The sequence below is a fragment of the Xyrauchen texanus genome, chromosome 39 (genome assembly GCF_025860055.1).
Source record: "Xyrauchen texanus isolate HMW12.3.18 chromosome 39, RBS_HiC_50CHRs, whole genome shotgun sequence".
Classification (NCBI taxonomy): domain Eukaryota; kingdom Metazoa; phylum Chordata; class Actinopteri; order Cypriniformes; family Catostomidae; genus Xyrauchen; species Xyrauchen texanus.
The window spans coordinates 12,984,121-13,000,737 of record NC_068314.1 but is presented as its reverse complement, the minus strand read 5'-3'; the positions used below and the strand labels follow the sequence as shown (position 1 = coordinate 13,000,737).

General features: G+C 41.7%; 1 protein-coding gene across 1 annotated transcript; it reads left to right on the top strand.

The window, feature by feature from the left end:
- The first annotated feature begins 312 nt into the window (after positions 1 to 312).
- ppp1r3db (protein phosphatase 1, regulatory subunit 3Db) lies at positions 313 to 8,760 on the top strand. Its single transcript, XM_052110989.1, has 2 exons — positions 313 to 450; positions 6,916 to 8,760. The coding sequence occupies exon 2, from the start codon at positions 6,955 to 6,957 to the stop codon at positions 7,840 to 7,842; it is 888 nt and encodes a 295-aa protein (XP_051966949.1). The 5' UTR covers positions 313 to 450; positions 6,916 to 6,954; the 3' UTR covers positions 7,843 to 8,760.
- Positions 8,761 to 16,617: the final 7,857 nt, after the last annotated feature.

Genomic DNA, 16,617 nt, shown 5'->3' with positions numbered 1-16,617 from the left:
TTCCTATCGCGCACCATTTCTTTAATGATAACAATACAGCAACAATACAGCATTATTCTGTATTTGCGCTTTCAGTACCGGAACGCTTCATTGACGCGTGATGTCACGCGTAGCTAGCAGTGCCAAAGTAGTGAGAGTGATTTTAGCATTCATACTGTAATTAGCCTTCTCGCGGTCGATTGGGATCTCACTGAATGAAAACGTTGCATGCATTTTTTATAGACAGGCCGTGAGAATGTCTAATATTCTGTATGGTGGTCTAATAATAACTTGTGGTGTGCGAGACTACACCTCCCAGCGGGACAGCTAAATGTCATAGTGCTTATTGGCTGTATTTTACAACCAAGCTGAATGAAAACGTTGTATCCCACTTTTAAATTCACAATTTGTGGGGAATTTAAATTTTAACTGCTCACACTGAAAGCGTTTTGGAAGTTATCATAGCCTAAGGTAAGAAATATGTTGTTGTTTTTTTTAGCTCTACAGATGTGAAATTGTATTGCATTAAAACTGATTATAGCTAGAGCATGTTTGCTTAAATTTCACGTTGATAAAACCGTCAACACTATATGCTGTTTATGTATTTCATAACATCCAGTTGTAGATAAGAAGTGCTTTTTTTGTTCGTTTGTTTGCTACTTTTGACTCTTTAGTTAGACTTTGTTAGACTAGTTAAGGTTTTAGGGTTTTGTTTATGCATTCAATTTGTGTAGTTTTCCTTTCCTTTCTGATGAGCACACTGAAGAAATTAAAAGAATATTTCACCTAAAAAAATGAAAATTCTCTCATGATTTACTCACCCTCAGTCTATGCCATACGTATATGACTTCCTTTCTTCTGCAGAACACAGTCAAAGCTTTTTTAGAAGAATATCTCAGCTCTGCAGGTCCATACAATTTAAGTGAATGGTGATCAGAAATTTGAAACTCCAAAGTAAAGGCAGCATAAAATAAGTCCATGGTTAAATCCACATCTTCAGACATGATATAATAGGTGTGGGTAAGAAACAGATCAATATGTCCTTTCTTACTCTACATCTCCACTTTCACTTCCACCTCCTTTTTTTCACATTCTTCAAGCATATCTGGTTGGGCCTGGTCAAAGATAGAGATTTATAGTAAAAAAAAAAAAAAAAAAAAAAGGACTTAATTATTGATCTGTTTCTCACCCATGCCTATTATGATATTCAGTAGTTTCCGAAGTTAAATCCATATTTAACCACTGGAGTCATATGGATTACATTAACATCCTCACTAAGAAGAAAGCAATGGACATTTTTTTTCTTTGCATTTTTTATTTCCTTGGGGCAATAATAAGAACAATCCACATTTGTTATTTTTTATACAGATCCCACAGTACAGCCTCTACCAATGTCGCTTCACGTTAAAAGTATCAATACATTTACCAAAACCAAAAACATTTAGAAAAAGTCAAACAAAAGACTTGCTCATCTGTGTGACGGCACAAATGTTTTCTGGGCTTTATTTCTGGTGGTATGCTACGAAGCATTGCTGGTTTGCATTCAAACACAGGAAAATATTGCATTTCTGACACATCCATCTCAACACAGAGATCCGACTCCGCTTGTCACAGTGAAGTGGCAAATGTCTGCAGTTATCGTAGCACACATCTGGTTGTGGTTGTGAGGGTCATGGGGTGTAGTGATTCTTTAAGTGAGACAACATCTGAGGTGGAGAGAAGGATGATGGCCAGCCATTTTGGATGCTGGCTTGTTGACTTGCTTCAAACTGTGGGCGACTGACAGGCGGAACCTTTTGAGAGACATTGGTTTCTCGTTCAGTAGGCCACTGTCCCTCTTTCAGACCAGCCAGAAATTTGAGATGCACAGGTCAAGGATGTATGCGAACAGGGAAAGTACCATCGACTTGACTTGGCTGGGGTCTTGTACATGTGTACCAGTATGTCATGTTGTCAAACCATTTCACTGCAATCACCCATTCAGCAGACCTGTAATCAAAAGCTCCAGAAAAGGGAGGTATACAAAATATGCCGTGTCGGGGGGCCTCCAGGAACAGGGTTGGGAACCACTGCTCTATTTGGTCATTGTCATCACTCAGATCAGCATCAGAGTCTTGAGGATTTTCTGGTATAAGGGCCAGAAAAGTGTGTGGCCTTGCACCGTAAATTTTTTTAATGTCCATCTATTGTTTGTAAAACAGAAAGAAAAATCTACATTACAAAACCATGTACTGTTATAATGCTAGTAATATTTTAGTACACCATATCAATTTCATACAAACGTAAATTTATTATCTTAGCATTACTAATTTAATCACTAAATGACAGTTGAAAAGTTTGGTTGAGCATGTTTTTAGACAAAAAAATCGTATAAATTTATTTTAGCATACTGTTTATATATAATGGAATAACAATAAATATATCATATTAACAACAATGAATAATCAGAAGTTTTTTTATTCTTTCATGGCAAATAGATAATTATATAAGCTTAGTTTTGTAAAAAGAGGGGCCAAAGCTATTGATCCGAAGTCGGATTCCAATAAAATGGCTGAAGGTTTCTGCGTTGTTCTGTCTTTTCTGATCGCTGAAGCAAAAACACATTATTAATTTGCACTTTATCAACTGACTTCGTTATACATTTGATCTGACTCCAATATGATATTAATCTGACTCCAATTTAAGTTGAACCTCTAATTTAGATTTAAGCTCTAATTGATTTCTGATCATTCATTTTATTTGATATTTTTTAAGTTATTGATTTCTCTGAATCATCCTAACTTTCATTATCCTTTCATTCAGGTCCATATTGTCACTCAGAGTCAGATGTCTGCCAAAGGGATGTCGTGATTACCGATTTCACAATTAACCGCAATTAAAATGGTCACGGTTATTAAACCGTAAGAATTTGGAAGCTACGTTTAAAAACCGGACAAAAACAACCATGTTGTCTATTTAAAAAAATTTACTGAAAATTAGTCTTTTAGTGTGGGTCTAACTACATGTGCCCTGCCCTCTGCCTGGCTGGTCTGTGAGGCTGTTACTACGATAACGGAGTTCACGAGGTGATTGTCTAGGCAAGGCGGGGCATGTGCAGAGCGTGACCCTTCAGCTCATGTGAAACTCTCAAAATGAAAACATGGCTGAACAACGCAATCTCCCGGAGTTGTATCAGCTATTTGGGAGAATATTGGCTAACAAAAAATGACACCGGAGTTTCTGAAGATGGGTATCCAGTACGCAAAATGTGCAGACATAAATTGCCAGCAAAAGCGGTGAAAACATCTAATATGTTCCAGCACCTGAGGGATCACCATCCAGAGATTTATGCCCAGATGAAGGTAATCATTTTACAAACACAGCAAATATTATATGTAGTGTACTACTTACCTTTTGGTAAAATCAAACACTGAATTGAAACAGTAAATCCGAAGAGTTGTAGATTTTACATTTTAAAGAGGTGGGGTTCAGCTCTTCCAAATAATTTTTTTTCAACTTGAATAAGATTTCAGTGAGCGTAAATTGCTGTGATTATCCGGCTGATCGTTAGATTACGGAATAAAGAAAGAAGGTTCTCCTAGCCTGACCAGTTTTATTTTAAACATATGGTTTAAGTTATAGTTGTTTTTGGATATTTATTTTTAATTTATATTTATTTACATTTAGGCAAGGCAAGGCCTTGGGTATACATACTTTTGTTGAAAAGGTACAGTACGTTTTGGTGCCAGAGGGCAGATAGAGAAAAGACACTGTGTAAGGTCAGGGAGGACAAGGAACAAGTCACCCTCGTGGCCCCATACTGGCCCACCCAGACTTGGCTCTCGGACTTCATGCTCCTCGTGACAGCACCTCCCTGGCAGATTCATGTGAGGAAGGACCTTCTTTCTCAGGGATGGGGTACATTCTTGCACCTGCGCCCAGAACTCTGCAACTCTGGCCCTTGGATGGGACACGGAAGACCTAAGTGGCCTTCCACCAGCAGTGGTAGACACGATCACTCAGGTCAGAGCTCCCTCTATGAGGCAGCTTTATGTCATGAAGTGGCGCCTGTTCGCTAACTGGGGTTCTTCCCGAGGCGAAGACCCCCAGAGATGCGCAATCGGGTCATTGCTTTCCTTCCTGTAGGAGAAGTTGGAGGGGCGGCTGTCCCCCTCCATCTTGAAGGTATACGTAGCCACTATAGCCACTACATATAGCCTCTTCCCCTCATGGGCCTCCGGGGAGCCTCATTTGAGACGTTAGAGTCAGTCAAGCTGAAAGCCCTCTCCTTAATGACGGCTCTCCTGATTGCTCTCACCTCCATCAAGAAGGTGGGTGACCTGCAAGCATTCTCTGTCAGCAACACTTGCCTGGAGTTCGGTCCGGCAGATTCTCACGTGATCCTGAGACCCCGACTAGGCTATGTGCCCAAGGTTCCCACGACCCCTTTAGGGATCAGGTGGTGAACCTGCAAGCACTTCCCCGGTAGGAGGCAGTCCCAGCCCTGTCGTTGCTGTGTCCGGTGCGTGCTTTGCACACCTACTTGGATCGCACGCAGTGCTTTAGACACTGAGCAGCTCTTTGTCTGCTTTGGTGGACATTGGAAAGGGAACGCCATCTCCGAACAGAGGCTTGCCCACTGGATTGTCATGCCTGCCCCCTTAAAGGTTCAAGCACACACTACAAGGAGTGTGGCGTCCTCGTGGGCACAGGCCAATGGCAGCTCTCTAGCAGACATCTGAAGAGCAGCGGGCTGGTCAACAACCAATACATTCAAAATTATACAATCTCCAGGTTGAGCCGATTTCATCCCATGTCCTTTTAAGTATGAACAGGTAGAGTTCGGTAATACGGAACAGCTGGCCTGGTGTATCGCTTGCGTATAGTGCCTTTCCCCTCCCCTGAGGTGAAAACGTGTGCTTTTACCCCCAGTCGAGTTCACAAAGTTGTGGACCCTGGATTTCCTTCCTCCCTAGCCCTATGGTTCGCAAACTCTGTGGAGGAGATTGCAGCCAGCCCCACAACGGGGTCTAATATGCCCTGCACTGGGATAGGTGCTCCACAGGTGCTGATTAGTCTGGTAACCCCTGTGATGTATATTCCTCGGAACGGTCTCCCTGTCGGCAGACCCACGTCTCCCTTGGGCCACATGTTGACCTCCCCTTTTGGGCAGGATGTGTTCTCTGTGGGGTCTTTTCCTCCTGAAAGAATAGGAAAGGAAAAGAACACCTTCCCCGATGCATATGATAGCGTTAGATGGCCCCAGCCAAATCTAACACTCTGTTGAGAGAAAACATAGAGAGAAAAGGCAGCGTCTGGCACAGCCTGCTCCCATGCTAGTTATGTCACCTCACCCCCTCAGGGATGTGGGGAACTACATGACGTCTTTTGGGATTTGGTGGAGGTTACATGAAGTCTGATGCACCTGCAATTACGCACACAGCAGCTTGCTTGCACCTGCATCGGCAGTTCACGTAACATGGTTCGGCTGTTGTGCTGTTTTTCTATAGGGACCCCTAGTGTCACTACATCGACACAACGTCAAGTGAGTGACAGAAGGGGAATGTCTCGGTTACTGTCGTAACCTCCATTCCCTGATGGAGGGAATGAGATGTTGTGTCCCTCTTGCTGCAGTGCTGTTCTAGCCGCTGAAATGGCCGGGACCATGTCTCGCCTCCTCAGCACAAAACCTGAATGAATCCGCATTCCAGCTCCCTTTTATACCCGTATGTCTAGGGGAGTGGCATGTAAATTCCACTCGTCAATTTTCATTGGCCTTTTCTCAAAGATCCGAAGTGATCGGGGCACTCAAGATTGACCCCTAGTGTCACTACATCGACACAAAGTCTCGTTGCCTCCATCAGGGCGACTGAGACATTAGAAAATCAAATCAAAGCCAATTTCACACATGATCAGAATAAACACAAGTCAAAGAAACATACCAGGCAACATACCAGAGTTCCTTGACTTTTACCGGAAATGGCGCCTTTTGGGCGTAGACATCCTTGTGCCAGCCTTACAGTTTCACTACCTTTACCATAAAATGACAAACAACCCGTTTGGTAGAGCATTTTCTTTTTACATTATTTGACCCTTATTATACTGTCTTTTGTTGTTGGATCAAGTTAGATAATTCTGTTCAGTAAGACACTATATGTCAAAAAAATATGCTTACCTTTGAGAATTCCACCAAAGAGAGTCCTCATGTCTGGAGTAATTTTCTTGTTGCTAACTTCCTTTAAGGAGGCGAACTGAAAAGGCACACTATTTAAAGACACAGCACATCTAGTAGATTTTTTTAGCATAACATACTGTAACAGGTAAAGGTGGGTAAGGAGGAGGTGGGAACTGGCTGAACATTCAACATCAACTTTAATGATATAAATTAAATTAAAACATCATAAAACATAAGGAAACAGACACACATGCAGTGCAGCCGCGTGCATCTCTATCTCTCTCCCTCTCACGATCAGCTGTCTCCGGCACCCCTTTATTTTGCTCTCCTGCTGATCAGCTGATTCAGTGCTGGCCGTGCACCCTAACGGCCCAGCCACGCCCTCCTCCTCGCCACACATACCTAAACCGAGTGGTAGAGACACAGTTAAGTTCAACACATTTTTCAGTAAGCTATAGTGACTCAAAATGTGCTCTACCAAACAGTTGAGCACAACGTTATAGAGTTAATTTGCCTTTATGTGCTTTTTGGAGCTTCAAAGTTCTTGCCATCGTTCACTTGCATTATATGGACCTACAGACCTAATATATTGTACTCTTCATTTGCGTTCTGTATAAGAAAGAAAGTCTTACACTGGGATAACATGAGGGTGATAATAAACATTTTTGGGTGAACTATTCCTTTAATAGCATTATGTAGTGAATCAATCACAACACCAGGTTTAATTTCATAAAATTTGGCTACATTTTGTGTTGTGATAAAGATGATGTCTTCAAATACAGGTCCTCCTTTTGGCCATAAAAAGGGTGAATAAAAGCAGAATGGAATCACATCGGCAAGAGTCAGGACCTGCCATGCAAGTCACAAGTGACTTTAATGAAGTTTCTAGACCCGTCAAGACCTTCTATCTTCAAGACAACTATGACCCCAAACCAGCTTCTCAAAGGACCTCTGTGGCAATACGGCCACCCAGCCCAAAACCAGGTCCTGCTCAGGAGCCTGTTGTACAATGTAAAATGTCTTGCGAACCAAAGCCAAAGCCCATCATGAGGAGACGGGCAAAATCACTCTCATCCTCCACAGACGAACATACCTGCAGGAATGTACAGGTCCGCTTCGTTGATTCTCTAGGGTTGGAACTGGAAGATGTTAAGTTCTTCAAAGCCAGTGACGACCCTTCGGTGCCAATTCATGTCATCACTAGACTGCTGGCAAGCTCTGAGCTAGCCTCCAGGAAAAAGCTGGAGCTGTCCTTACCCTACTTCCAGCCATTCTTCTCTGGCAATATGGGAGCCGAACCTGATTTCATGAAGCGCTTGTGCCATCAGCGAGTATGCCTGGAGCAGTTGTTTTGTTCTGAGATGGGAATTATCGGAATTGTGCAAGTACTAAACCTGGCCTATGAGAAGGAGGTTACGGTACGCTACTCATTCACAGACTGGAAGAGCAGTGCAGATAGTAAAGCATGCTGGGTCAGAACCGTGTACAGAGATGCTGCTGATCCAGAGTCAGACATGTTTCGTTTTCGCCTACCCGTACCACCCTTCATCATGCAACCAGGTGCCATGCTGCAGTTTGCCATCTGCTTTCGTATCAGAGGATCTGAGTATTGGGACAACAATAATGGATGTAATTATAAACTGGCCTGTCAGACATACAAATTGACTGTCCCCAGAGAGTGTGAAGATAGCCTGGTGCATTTCACTTGAGTCTCCACTAAAGACACAGTGAGATACAGGCCTACACACAAAACACTTTTTTGATTTACTGAAACACACAGAGCAATGTTATGATAGTGCTACGGAGCCACAGTGTTTGCACTTTTCTGGGAAATCAACCTATACGAATGCCTCATAGTTATGTCTGCATATGAAATCAAAGAGAGTGTTGAAAATATCTAATAAAAAACAAAATGGCTTAGTTCTGGATTGATTTCCACCCAAGAGCAATTAGCCTGTAATACCTGATCAGATCAGTATTATTAGCCTCTTTCCCACATACAGTCCTGGTACCTTCCCATTAGAAACTTTCCAGACGAGAACTCGATTGCACACCCGAGGAGACTTTCCCTCTTGCATTTGCATACACAAAAGGAACCTTGACGTCATCGAGTGCTGACCATTTTTTTCAGACGAGAAACCACACCGATGGAGGACACCAGTATCAGAGCTACACTTTTGTTAGGGCTGTTTTACATAAACTGTGTCTTCAGGTTACAGTCTTTACACTGCGCGTGGTGCTGTGTCCCTGAAGTCGCAATGAGAGATGAGGTGCCTATTTGAACCAGTGGAAAACTTGCTGAAAATGCACTATAACCCCATTTATCAACACAATCTTTTACGATAAATGCTTTTATGACTAAACATAAAATACTGTTCTGAACTACTCTCCCATTAACTTAAAAAAAGACATCTTAATACAAGTTAATATAAGTTTATAATAGATTTTAAATACTTACTCATTATAAACATCTTATTATTATGTCCTGTTTCCCAGGAATAAATAAATGAAGTAATCCAGAAATAACTTTATTTTCTGAATAGTCAGACAGTACACACGTTTACACTGTACAGATGCGATGAAAACTCAAACTACGTCTCCTGTTGAAGTGACGCAGCAGCTTTACTCATCCCTTAAACACACATGTGAAACAGGCAATACACTTTGTGTACTTTGTTTGTTTTGTGTTATTTAAGGGAATTGGAAAATTTGCACCCAATTCTCTGAGTAGCAGCTACAAGTTTGTTTACTCATTGCGACTGCCAACTCTTCATGTTTCTTATTGCTTTGTGCATCATACATGTTTGACCAATTTCTGGTCAACCTCCCACAATCCCTCTTCTCCGAAAAAGTATACCCTGGAGTAGGAGTGAAAATTCCCTCTAAAGGCCCTCCAACTGGCGGTACAGGAGCCAGTTTTTAGAACTTCTAACCATGACTAATACTTTTTGTCGCATTTTAGGGGGATTTTTAGCTCCTATTCTGGGGTAGATACTTTTGGGGCATATAGGAACTGTGGGAGGTGCTGTGGCCTGTGATTGGTCAAAAACAAGCATTAAAAAATTAGAGGAACTCCACAGCCACCAATAGTAAACAATTAGCTGCTAGCCTGCTACTCAGAGAATTACACTAATTTTACAATTTCCTTAACAGAAATAACATATAACAAACAAAGTATCCAAAGAGAATCACCCATTTCACCTACCGTATGTATGTATGTGACTTCTTTGGGAGACACGCTTTGAGTACTGTACTGTATATTGCATCTGTACTTTGTGACTGTACAGAAAATAAAGTGATTTCTGAATTACAACATCGGCTTTTTGCTGGGATGACGGATATAAACAATCAGATGTTTATCGAGAGTGGGTAATTTAACTTTATTCCACCAAACTGTCATGAAATGTACTTTACATGAGGGAAGTATTGCGTGCCATTTACTGCATGGGTAACTTGTATCGAAACATATTTTTTAAGTAAATGAGGGAGTATTTCAGTTCAGTAATTTATGTTGAGTCATAAAAGTCTTTATTGTAAAAGATCTAGTTTATAAATAGGTTTATAGTGCATTTTTAACATCATGTCCACTAAATTCAGCATGTGTGTGTGGTAGTCTGATTGCTCATCTCATCTCTTACTTCAGCTGAGGCAGCACGGAGCTCTGCTCTCACGGCTCTCGTGCCCAGTCTCAAACCGTATCATGAAGACATAGACAGCATCCAAAAACTGGAAAATGCTGCCGGGGGCTGTATAAGGAGTTAGGATGAAATAATGTGCTTGAAACTGTTCTGTGACCAGTTTCCTTAGTTCCATTCATCCAAAACGCTGTGGTTTAAACAATTAATTGAATATTGAATACTTTTCGGATGCAGCCAAAGCTCATGTGAAACAGCCCGAACAAAAGTTTAGAATGTACATCCGATCCTGGCATCCTCCATCGGTGTGTTGATTTTGTTGTTGTTGGTATTATTGTTGTTGCTATTGAATCGCGCATGCAAATCATGTCAGAATAAAAATGGTCGATACTAGATGACGTCACTACGGTGGTAAATTTTGTGAATATGACTGCAGCAGGGGAAAAGTCTCCTCAGGTGTCCGTTCCTCGTAAGAGTTCTCATCTAGAAAGTTACTAAAGCAAAAGTACCAGAACTGTAGGTGGGGAAAGGGCCACCATGGCTAAAAGGAACTATAGTTCCTCATGTGTGAAAAAAACGATCAGTAGTAGTTCTGAGTAAAAGTGCCTAAAACAGGCTTTAGTTCCTGAAGTGGGAAAGGACATATTATCCAATCGAGAGACTCTGACCCTTAAGCGACATGTGTCAAAATAGAACAGACTTCACTCACACTTATATGTATGTAATTCAGATCTGCAACGACTTTGTACCTTATGGTGTCACTTTAATCACTTGTCAATTCCATGTCATGAATACAGCCAGAATACTTTTTTTTTTTTTAATGGTGCCTTATTAAACAGATCCCTTTTTATGTGTGCAATGTGGAATTAGACAGTTGTTAGTTCTTTAATACACAAGTTGAGTTAGAAGCCATGTCATTATGCACTTTCTCTTGATTCAATTCTTAAAACTTTTTTTTCTCCATTCAGTTCAAATTGCTTGTTACTCAATGAATAGTGCCACTTTAACCCAACAAAATGTTATTTTGCACTATTTAAAATGATATATTAAATTAGTTCAATATTTTTTTTACATATTTACAAGAGGACAATTTGATTGATCCTTGTTTATTTCATACTTTTGTTGTTCTCTGTGGTTATCGTTTTCCTGACCTTTCCCTGACAGAAATTTCTCCAGGCAACCTCTTAGAAATGGCATTTGAGGAAGGCAAACTCTGAACATTTGACCCAGTACAGCTGTAAGGGCACATGATATAAATATGAGGTCAGGGGTCTAAAATAGCCACTGCCTGCAAACCTTTGATCAAAGCCTGAAAAAAAAAAGCCTGTTGTAAGCCTTTTTTTTTTTAAAACTTGGCTGGCTTTACACTTGCAATAGATAATTTAACTAAAGTGTGTGATTATGTTATTTGGGGGTAATTGTTAACTGGGTCTTTGATAGTCAAACGAAATGTATCTGATTTTATCAGCATCATGACTTAACACTACATGGTGCAGTTAAACTTGAAGAGAATATTTGTATGGCAGTTTTTCACTGACATTAAATTTAGGATATAGATAATCATCTGATGCAAGGAAATGGTGCAAAGTGCAGAAATTATGCAGTCAACCTTTTTAAATGTTCAGGTAGATTCCTCTGATATGTAAGTTAAGAAGAACCATGATTGCAGTGGTCTGTCTGAGGTCACTTGTTCTGTAAATCAGCAGAAAGGGAAATACATGTGGATTCCATTGATTAGTTCTACACTGTAAATGACAGATTAAGCCTCTGTTTTAGGCTAACAGACCTTAGTCAGAAAAGCGCTATATTGGATATTGGTACTTTAATTCACCAAAGTGTCATTCAACTGATGACAAAGTATAGTCAGGACATTACTGATGTAAAAAAACAGCACCATCACCATTTTAAAAAAAGTCATTTTTTTATCAAATCTAGACAGTCCCCATTTCCAGCAGCCATTACTCCAACACCTTGTCCTTGAGTAATCATGCTAAATTGCTAAGTTGGTAATAGAAAATCACTTCCGATTATATCAAACACAGTTTAAAGCTATTTGGTTAATTATATAAAGCTTAACAGTGTCTTTGTGTTTGATTTTGAGTTGCCACAGTATGCAATAGACTGGCATGTCTTAAGGTCAATATTAGGTCAAAAATGGCCCAAAAGAAACCGCTTTCTCTAGAAATTCATCAGTCAATCATTGTTTTAAAGGAATGAAGGCTATACAATGCTTGAAACTGCACATCAGTTTATGATTTCATACAAAGTTGTACACTACAGTCTTCAAAGATAAAGGACAGCTGGCTCTAACAAGGACATAAAGAGATGTGGAAGGCCCAGATGTACAACTAAACAAGAGGATAAGTACATCAGAGTCTCTATTTTGAGAAATAGATGACTCGCATGCCCTCAGCTGACAGCTTCATTGAATTCTACCTGCTCAACACCAGTTTTATGTACAAAAGAAAAGAGAAGACTCAGGTGCAGACCTTATGGGTAGAATTGCAAAGAAAAACCACTTTTGAAAAAAAAGAAAATGTTAGAGTGGGCAGAGAAACACAGACATTGGACAAAAGATAATTGGAAAAGAGTGTTATGGATCTTAACCCCATTGAGCTTTTGTGGGATCAGCTTGACTATAAGGTGCGTGAGAAGTGCCGACAAGACAGCCACATCTATGCAGAGTGCTACAGGAAGCATGGGGTGAAATGTCACCTGAGTATCTGGACAAACTGACAGCTAGAATGGCAAGGATTTGCAAAGCTGTCATTGCTGCACGTGACATTTGTTTTGATGAGAACTCTTTGAAGTAGTTTAAGTTTAAAAAATGTCAAATTACAATTGTAATCATAACATTATGATCAGTTGAATGCCTCTTTGGTGAATAAAATACCAATTTCTTCCCATAAGATCAAAATCTGTACATTATTCCAAACTTTTGGCCTCCAGTGTGAATATATATATATATATATACATACATACACACACACATACATGCATACATACATACATACACACACACACACACACACACACACACACCGGTCAGTTACAACATGAAAGCTACCTGCCTAATATTGTGTAAGTTCCCCTCGTGCTGCCAGAACAGCTCCAACCCACATCTCAGAATAGCATTTTGAGATGCTATTCTTCTCACCACGATTGTACTGAGCAGTTATCGGAGTTACCGTAGACTTTGACTCTTGCCATTCTCTGATGATCTCTCACATCAATAAGGCATTTCCATCCACAGAACTACCACTCACTGGATGTTTTTTTTGTTTTTGGCACCATTCCGAGTAAAGTCTAGAGACTGTTGTGCGTGAAAATCCCTGGAGATCAGCAGTTACAGAAATTGTCATACCAGCCCTTCTGGCACCAACAATCATGCCACGCTCAAAATCACTGAGATCACATTCTGATGGTTCATGTGAACATTAACTGAAGCTTCTGACCTGCATCGGCATGATTTTATGCACTGATTAGATAATCGCATGCATGACTGTTGGTTCCAGATGGGCTGGTTTGAGTATTTCTGTAACTGCTGATCTCCTGGGATTTCCACATACACACACACACATATATATATATATATACATACACAGGGCTCTCAAGTTTTATCAAAAGACTGGAGTGATATTACATATTGTGGCAGCGGGGGTGTGGTCAAGTGTCCACCTGGAGAGAGAAAGAGCGGTAAGGGCACTTACATCTGAGCTAAATTATGCCTGACACCTGTTTCTGATTACAATGAACATGGGGAGAGCGGCATAAAAGAGCGACATAGCCAGCAGATCGAGAGAGAGTCTGGATCAGAGAGAGTTCTGTGAACCCAAGACATTATTTTGTGAAACTCATCTAGTGTGAAAGCGCAAATAAAAGACCACTCACTTGAGTTAAAGGAACCTGTTGTCCACTGTCATTCGTGGAGTCTTTACACATATGTTAGAGGAGGAGCCACTCAAATATTTGCAGCAGTGGCCCCTCGACCCCACCCTATTCTCTCAAGTTTTTGCTAGCAGTTCAATTTTACATATTGTTCATAATTGACAAGCACAAATAGAAATTATAACAATTGGTAAATCTGATAAAAGACAGACAACTTCATCCAAATAAAATACATTGTTTTATATATTTCCAAAATACAAATGTATCAAAAATAAAAAGAAATTTGACCCAAAACGAGCCAACTGAACAGCAGTGCTCAATGTACAAAATGTACACATACAGTAGGATTGCAGAACTTGCACTGAGCATGTATGTCAAGCGGGGTGTGTGTGTGTGTGCGTGAGAGAGAGAGTACACATTTCAGCTTATGAATGGTGTTTTGTGTTGTAAGTGTTTGTAGCACATTTTGATGCCTTGATGACAGGGATAGGGGGCTACCACTTAAAGCACTGTGACTCAAGGCCATTCATTTTCACCATCATGATGGATAGCGTTCTGTCCAGAACCAAACTGTTCCTAGTTTTGGTTGTGTTCAAACCCACCATGGAGAACACTCTCTCTGCATCTGCATTCGAGTGGGGAAGAACTGGGAAGGTCGGCATGGGCATTTTACCTCTTCATGGGGAAGAAAGATGGATGACCTCTCTCTCTGGAGGAGTTCAAGTTGGAGAAGGCTGGCAATGTAGCTTGATAAAAGAGGAGGTACACTTCCATTAGTGGGTTGGAAAATGCATCCACCAGCCTTCAGAACCTTGGTTGTTTCTCATCTGTGCAGTAACAAAGTACAGGTTGTGCATACTATATAAGTTTACATTTCATTCTCTTGTAATAATCTTGCATTAGTGTCAATGAAATATGCAGCCTACTTGAAGAATCGAAGTAGCTGGTGAGTGGCTCATACTGCAGCAGAATGCGAGTCACAGGCTCAACCATCGAATGGAAACATGCTGTAGCATTTCCATATATTCGCTAGCTTGGAAGTCACAAAATTATGTGATGAAAATATACAATCCTAAATATCAATTTAAATTAAAATATTCTGCATTTCCTTTGTACTATACTGGTGCTGGTTAAATCATAAACCTGACAGGTATCCTTTACAGATGGTGCTACCCCTAAACCAGTATCCAACATTACATTTATGCATTTTGCGGATGCTTTTCTCCAAAGCGACTTACAGAGCCCTTATTACAGGGACAATCCCCCCAGAGCAACCTGAAGTTAAGTGTCTTGCTCAAGGACACAATTGTGGCGACTGTGGGGATCGAACCAGCAACATTCTGATTACCCGATTACCAGTTAAGAGCTTTAGACCACTACACCACCCACCACTCCTGCAACATCCACAGGCAGATCCTCTGGATCAAATCCAATTACCTGCAATACATGATAATTTAATCACATTCCATTTTGTTTACAGGTTAATTACAATACAGCACAACAAACTATTTAACTAAACAGATAGGTCATGGAAAGCATACATGATCAAACTTACTTCCAAAAACCTCTGCCCAGCCTGTTTGGCCATATTGTGGATGATGTGCTTTTTGCTTATTCCATGACATCTTTGAAACAGAAAAATGCAATGATTAATGTATGCATTGCCAGGATATAAAACATTATTGAAATGATAGCCAGTGCACTCTGCTTTAAGAGATGTAGTCTTAACATAGATGAAAAGAGTATTAATACAGTAGAATTTGAAATAAAATAATGAAATACATCTCGTACTTTCCATGGTTTCAGCTAACCAAAGCTAAGCTAAAGCGTCTGGTTGCAAAGCTGTTTGAGAGTTTTTGACTGCATCAATAATAATTTAGCACAAATTTACTAACTAACGCGCCTCCTCACACAGGCCGTCGACCGCCTCGGGCTCGAGTGGTCACCGCCCCCTGAGCAGGCTCCCAACAGACTCCACGCCGCACCTTTGCCCGCCCTCCGCGAGATGGCGGTCTAAGCTGGTGCTCCCGTCTAAGGCCTGCAGAACTACTTCCGCCTGTGTTGGCCGCGCCTATACCGCCGCCGGCCAAGCCGCATCTGCTCTGCATTCCATGGCCGTCTTACAGACAGAGGCTGTTTCAGATCTGACTAGCCGACTTGGGAGAAGCTGAACGCACTACGCGCCGCTCTCTCTGTCCGGTCTCTTCAGTTCCGCGGTGAGTGGCATTGTTGACCGTTTCTCGAAGCCCAAGCCATGAATCTCTTTCTGCCTTGTCGCGCTAGCTCCTCTGCAGGCCGCCCACGTGACCAGCCTCCTGCACGAGCCTCTTCACAGCGCCCAGCTCAACAAGCCAGACTTCTCAGCGTCGACAGGGCGGCCGCCCTCGATCGCGCTCAGACAGCCGCCGCAGACCGCCGCCCCCCTGCGGGCCTCGGCCTAAGATTGCACTGAAACCTGAGCAACCGAAGTCCTCCTAGCGTTGTTGAGAAAACGACGGCTCAGTCCCGCCACGGCCGGACCACCGTCAAAGCTTCGCCCCCTGTCAGTCCCCTTCTCTCAGGCTACTGCAGTGGTGGATTCAGCAGCCAACAAGCCGGTGATACTACCCGTTTGCCTGCACTCAAACGCCGTTTTCACAGCGACCCATAGAAATCTTGTAAACAGTAAACATGCCTTATGTGTAGAAAATGTGCCCACAATCCAGTGCTCACCCCTACACACAAGCATTACACATCCCGTGTCCCTATCAGAGCACACTCACATAAGCGGTTACGACCCGCTCGAGTGTCGGAGTTAATAACGCCAGACACGAGCCCGTCGCGTGCCTCTCCTCTGCCCGCTCTGTCACACGGTCAGCTGTATGTAAGTCCCGTACGCCCCTGTCAGTCCCCTTCTCTCAGGCTACTGCAGTGGTGGATTCAGCAGCCAACAAGCCGGTGATATTACCCGCTTGCCTGCAC

Bases quoted from the DNA above. Each gene is read 5' to 3' on its own strand.
- ppp1r3db (XM_052110989.1), top strand. From the start codon at position 6,955: ATGGAATCACATCGGCAAGAGTCAGGACCTGCCATGCAAGTCACAAGT.